Source organism: Prosopis cineraria, unplaced genomic scaffold, assembly GCF_029017545.1.
Source record: "Prosopis cineraria cultivar Desert tree isolate PC_DT_omini unplaced genomic scaffold, ASM2901754v1 PC656, whole genome shotgun sequence".
NCBI classification, from domain to species: domain Eukaryota; kingdom Viridiplantae; phylum Streptophyta; class Magnoliopsida; order Fabales; family Fabaceae; genus Prosopis; species Prosopis cineraria.
In genome coordinates, this window is record NW_026555981.1 from 24,941 (window position 1) to 30,451 (window position 5,511).

At 33.7% G+C, this 5,511-nt stretch overlaps 1 protein-coding gene across 3 annotated transcripts; it reads left to right on the forward strand.

Moving 5' to 3' along the window:
- Positions 1 to 2,102: 2,102 nt before the first annotated feature.
- Positions 2,103 to 4,123, forward strand: LOC129297927 (transcription factor bHLH87-like). Of its 3 annotated transcripts, none has more exons than XM_054936271.1 (2): positions 2,103 to 2,165; positions 2,412 to 4,123. In XM_054936271.1, exon 2 carries the CDS (start codon positions 2,749 to 2,751, stop codon positions 4,000 to 4,002), a length of 1,254 nt encoding a protein of 417 aa, XP_054792246.1. In that variant the 5' UTR covers positions 2,103 to 2,165; positions 2,412 to 2,748; the 3' UTR covers positions 4,003 to 4,123. The 3 variants fall into 3 exon arrangements, with proteins under 3 accessions (XP_054792246.1, XP_054792250.1, XP_054792247.1); XM_054936275.1 differs by lacking the exon at positions 2,103 to 2,165 and having other exon boundaries at positions 2,362 to 2,573; positions 2,672 to 4,123; XM_054936272.1 differs by lacking the exon at positions 2,103 to 2,165 and having other exon boundaries at positions 2,363 to 2,573; positions 2,727 to 4,123.
- Positions 4,124 to 5,511: the final 1,388 nt, after the last annotated feature.

Sequence of the window (5,511 nt, forward strand, 5' to 3'; positions counted from 1 at the left end):
CACATGATACAACATAACATTAAATGATAAAAACATTAATTATTTTTAAAAAAATTAAAAATAAATTTAAAAAAGAAAAAGAGCATTTTTTTTAATAGTCTGGATTTTCAAAACATAATTTAGTTTCCGACTTGATCCTAATTCCTGATTCGACTGTCGATCCAAAACAACTCAATTTGGCCCAACTTTCCAAATGATTTTTTTGACTTGACTAATAAAAAAATATTTTACTCCTTCATTACTAGAATTATTTATTCCTTTTATTTTTTAAAAAAATGTTAAACGAAATTCATCTCCCTTTTGATTTCTTTTTTAAAATTTAAAAGATGCATCAATGATCAAACCGATATTTTATGCCGTGAAGGATAAATTGCAATTATATATTCTCGTATATATCTATATATATTTGTCAATAACATTGTGCTCTTTAAACTGTTAATTTTGTAGAACTTCACGACAAAATTAAAGAGACCAAATCCATCCATGTTGTCTAACTACCATATGAGGTCAAAATTTTGGACATGGACTTGAAAGCAAAATCATAGACACTTCTTGTTTTAAATAAATAAGTAAATAGGAATCGAGAAAAATTGACAATAAGGGAAGAGATGTGTTAAGCAAATCCCATGGGAACCCATTCATATTGAGCTGTAATCATGGGAAGCATGTGGCTTTAGCTAAAGATAAGCCTCATCTGAGCTCATTTGAGAATGCACTCTGCAACCAAAATTGAATGTCTGGCTTGTTTTTATTTTTTTAATTTCTTTTAACGGGTCAAACAAACTCCGATTCATATTCTTAAAAATAAGATCAAAAGTTTGAGGCTTACAGTTAACAAAAAATATGTTTAACTAACCGTCATATTAAAAGTGTTAAGAAGAAGCAGCCATCTAAAAATGGGAGAGAAAATAAATAGATGATGATTGATCAACAGAAGAATATTACATCTTAACTCAAAACTTTAGAACTTGATTTTATAAATTATTTTCTTTTATTTTATATTATTTATTAAATTTAACCTTATTTGATATGAGATTTCTCACATTAGTTACAACCCACCTACACCTAGACATTCTAATAAGAATGGCCACTTAAGTAGTAAGTCTCGTGTTTGAGTATCTGTGAACACAAAAAATGTTCTTGAGAGAGTTACACCCAACTAAGTTAAACAATGCTTGGATATGACCCATTCAGGTAATCATATAAAAAAAACTATTTTTAAATATCATAAAAAAAAATACAAACTTGGTAGTACTTGAAGCTAAACTAGTTAGTAATAATAGATAGAGATGTCAAATAGTGATACTAGCGAATGTTGACATACTTTAGAGCAAGATCAAAGTGAAGGTGATCAACTTGGGGTTTACATAGATGTGCTTAGAAAGGAATCCTGCAAAATGTGAAGCAAATTATGTTAGGTTGAGAAAGTTTGAATCTTCTCTTCTGTACCGTGCTTCTGATTTCATCAGTAGATTCCTCTTAAAAATTCCACAAAAGTTTTAACTTTCAGTTTCAGTGTTCTGATTGAGTGGTGGAAAGATGGTTCCATTATGTTATATTTATATATGTGAGTGTGTCACAAGTTAACAAGAATGTAGCAGAAAGTGAAAACATCACAGGCTATGATTAAAACTATGATTAAAAACAGAAATCTTTTGGAAGGACAAGTCATATTACTATTTAGAAGATGCTCTCACTTTCCCTGCAATTTTCACTGCTACTTCGTAGTGCGCATGAGAACTTGGAATATACAGAGCCAACCAAAAGGAGGTCAGAGCCTTTACCTCCTTAAAAAGAATACAAATAATTAAAAATAACATAAAGAGAGAGAGATATAAACTCATAAAATAATCAATTAATTAATCAGTTTGAGATTCAAAAATTCCTCAATCTCATTCATTCATTCATTCATATGCTCCCCATCTGCAAAATATAGTCTCACATAACCTACCCATCTGACCCAAAAAGCCTTATCTTTTTTCAAAACTACAATATTTTATTAGTGCTTCTTTATTATTATAGTGTCCTGACGCATCTTGTCCAAGTACCAATATTTTTCTTATTATATAGAAAGCTTACACCATTTGTTCTTCCTATTTATTTAAGCTTCTCTTCAACAAACTAACATCATTTCTTCTACTGGTCTTCCATGGCAACTCATGAAGGTACATCCTTTCTTCTTTCCTTTTTATACTCTTTCTTCTGCTTCTTTGGTGTATCTTGTCAATGTTAAACTCCTCCCTCCCATCCTCTCTACACACACACACACACACACAGATAAATAGATATAGACCCTCCCCCCCCCCCCAAAAAAAAAAAAAAACAACAAACAGACGCTCCATAGCCCAGTACTCAAAGTTCAATTATCAAATCTGACATAAGCTTTGGTTGTTTTTCTTTTTTCATTACAGATTTCAACAAATTCTGAACCAAAAAAAACTCATATGTATCAAAGAGTTGGGTATCAATATCTTCTGCTCTGTTTCTCGCATTGAAGACTCAAACCGAGTTTCCTGAATTGGCTCGCTCTTGGATTCATATTCTGGTGTTGACAGCAGCTGGATCTGGAACTGGTAAGTCCGTCAACGCTTAATCATTATAATTTCTCTTATGTAGTTGACACCTAAATGGGGCCTGTTTCTATATATAATATATAGACACTCATGCACAGACACATAATGAACTTTCAACTAGCTAGATCTCTGAAGTCTCGAAATTTATATCAGAAGTTTTATAGAGCACTCATCAATGGATGGTCTGAGTTGGGATGCCTTACACGCTGCGGAGAACTTACCTATATTGTGGAGCAATTTAGAGCAGCAAGAGCTTGAAGCAAGCTTGAATCCAAGCTTTCCTAATAATTCAATGCAAGAGATGCAGAAGCAGGCTCAAACAGGTCATCATCATCACCCGTATCCAAATTCTGAAAAAGAAGTGATCAAAGAGATGGCTCAATTATCAGAAGCAGAAGCAGAATTAGCAGCTAGAACCAGTTCAAAGACAAGTCTATCACAGCTAGTAGGTGGGTCCAGCTGGGTTGGTGGATCTTACAGAATGAATAACCCATTTGGTAATTTTGATCCTTCAGAATTCAACATGGCCCACCAACATCCACAACTTGTCAATAATGGCTCACAAAATGGTACCTTCTCTGCTGAGTCACTGGATTGCTTGTTCTCAGCTACAAATAGCAACACAGACGCATCTGTAGAAGATGATGGAGTCTCCATGATCTTATCTGAATGCAGAAGATCAAACTTATGGAGCTTTAGTCATAACAATGGAGGAAGTGAATCTGAGAGCACTACCAACGCTGATCATGAAACATTATCTCAAGGTTCCTCAGATCTTTATGCAAATCAAGGAATAAAAATTGCAGAATCCACCAAGGCCAAGTGTTCAAAAAGGAGCATTGATGATGCTTTAGATCAATATCCCTACTTCAGCATTGAAGAAGGTGGTTCAAGTTCATTCAGGCTCGTTAAGGAGAACAACAACAATAATCCACCAAAACCCAAACGACCCAGATGGGATTCCAAGCCTCCAACTTCTTCAAACATCAATTTCAAGCAGCCCCATTCATCATCATCTTCCATGGAAGAACCAGACCCAGATGCCATAGCACAAATGAAAGAGATGATATATAGGGCTGCAGCATACAGGCCTGTGAATTTAGGAATGGAGGTGGTGGAGAAGCCAAAGAGGAAGAATGTGAGGATATCAACAGATCCTCAAACTGTGGCTGCAAGGCTGAGAAGGGAGAGAATAAGTGAAAGAATCAGGGTTTTGCAGAAATTGGTTCCTGGTGGAAGCAAGATGGACACTGCTTCAATGCTTGATGAAGCTGCAAATTACCTCAAGTTTCTAAGATCACAAGTGAAGGCATTAGAGAGTCTAGGAAACAAAGTCGAGGCTATGAATTGTCCTCCTACTAATATTGCCTTCTCTTTTAACCCTTCTTTTCCCATGCAGTTTAACCCTAGCTACCACATCCAACGTTGAACTTCGAAGTCATGATTGATTATCTGCTTTTAATGTTGTAGCTAGTAACAATAGCAGATGATCACTTTCATTTTCTATGCCAAAATCTGCAAGAAATTTCCAATGAATGATATGTGATGTTAGTTTCCCTTGCCACAACTTCAGTGACTTGCGTAGAATTTCACTATTACCATAACTAATATCGTGCGCGAACTGTATATTGTCTTCTTATTATAAGCTGAATGGACATGATTAGACTGTAAGTGAGGATGAAAGAAGGGAAGGAAGAGATTCAAAAATATATCAACTTTTGGAATACAAAAAGGCCAAGCAATTATAACACCTATGATTAAGATAAAGGGAACTCTAGAAAGTGATAGTAACTTTCAATTATAGTAATAGTTTAATGCAACGGATATAAGCACTTAATATTGTTGAACCTCATCTTTGTTTAATGAATTTAGCTTGCTTTTTTATGTTAGCTAACCAATGCAAGACAGACATTCTCTTAAGACAACGTGAGACTGATCAGTCTGTGGTCCTGTCTCCTTGATTCAACCCAAAGCGTGCTCTTGAGAACCACCCCCAAAAACTCATTGCTTAGCACGTGTATTTTCCGATTATTCTTCCTTTTTGGCCTGTGTGTTTGTCATAACCACTAGGTCCAATAATTAAAAAAAACAAAACCACTCTCTCTCTCTCTCTCTCTCTGTCTTTTTTAAACATTACAAAGTCATCAAAACTGTAAAATGGACCTAATGATATTGTTAATGATGATGACTATGATGATAACGACGGCTACAACGATAAGGTATTTTGTGCTATTGTCACAGAACTTGTATTATTTTAATCAGACTCGAATATTTATCTTCACTGCATAGTCACTCTACGGGACATGCCTATGTGTTACTGTTTCTGCATGCGGTTTTGATTTCCATCTCAGACAATAAAAACTATGCATATTTAATATTCTTCCTTTTTCCTCTCTGCCATCCTTAAGAATTCTTTAATTCTACCTTTTTTTTTGGTGAACTTAAGAGGCCAATAATTGTCCAATCAATAGTTCCTTTTGGTATCATGATCTAGTTGCTTACAATGTAATAATGGGTTTATCATCAAGTTATATAGAACCTTGTTATCAATAATTTGTCAAGTCATACAGTTCAATTATCATGGTGGTATGACTAAATTTTGTGACGTAGCATAACTTAATCAACACTTGATTGTCTTGCTTATACAATTATTTGATATATATATATATATATGTATATGTATACATATACAGTACTCATTCTATCCCAATTTGTAAGATAATATACTTTCACACAAAGTTATATATACCAATAAAATTTATCAAATATACTTTAGTTACAATATTATTTTTTCAAAACAAAAATATAAATTTTCAAAAATACTTTTTATTTAATAATCTTAAAGAACCAACAACAGTTGATTTAGTTGGTAAAAATTCAACTCATCATAATCTATAAAATCATTAGATCAGATCCTACTGTTGATGTGAAAATTTTG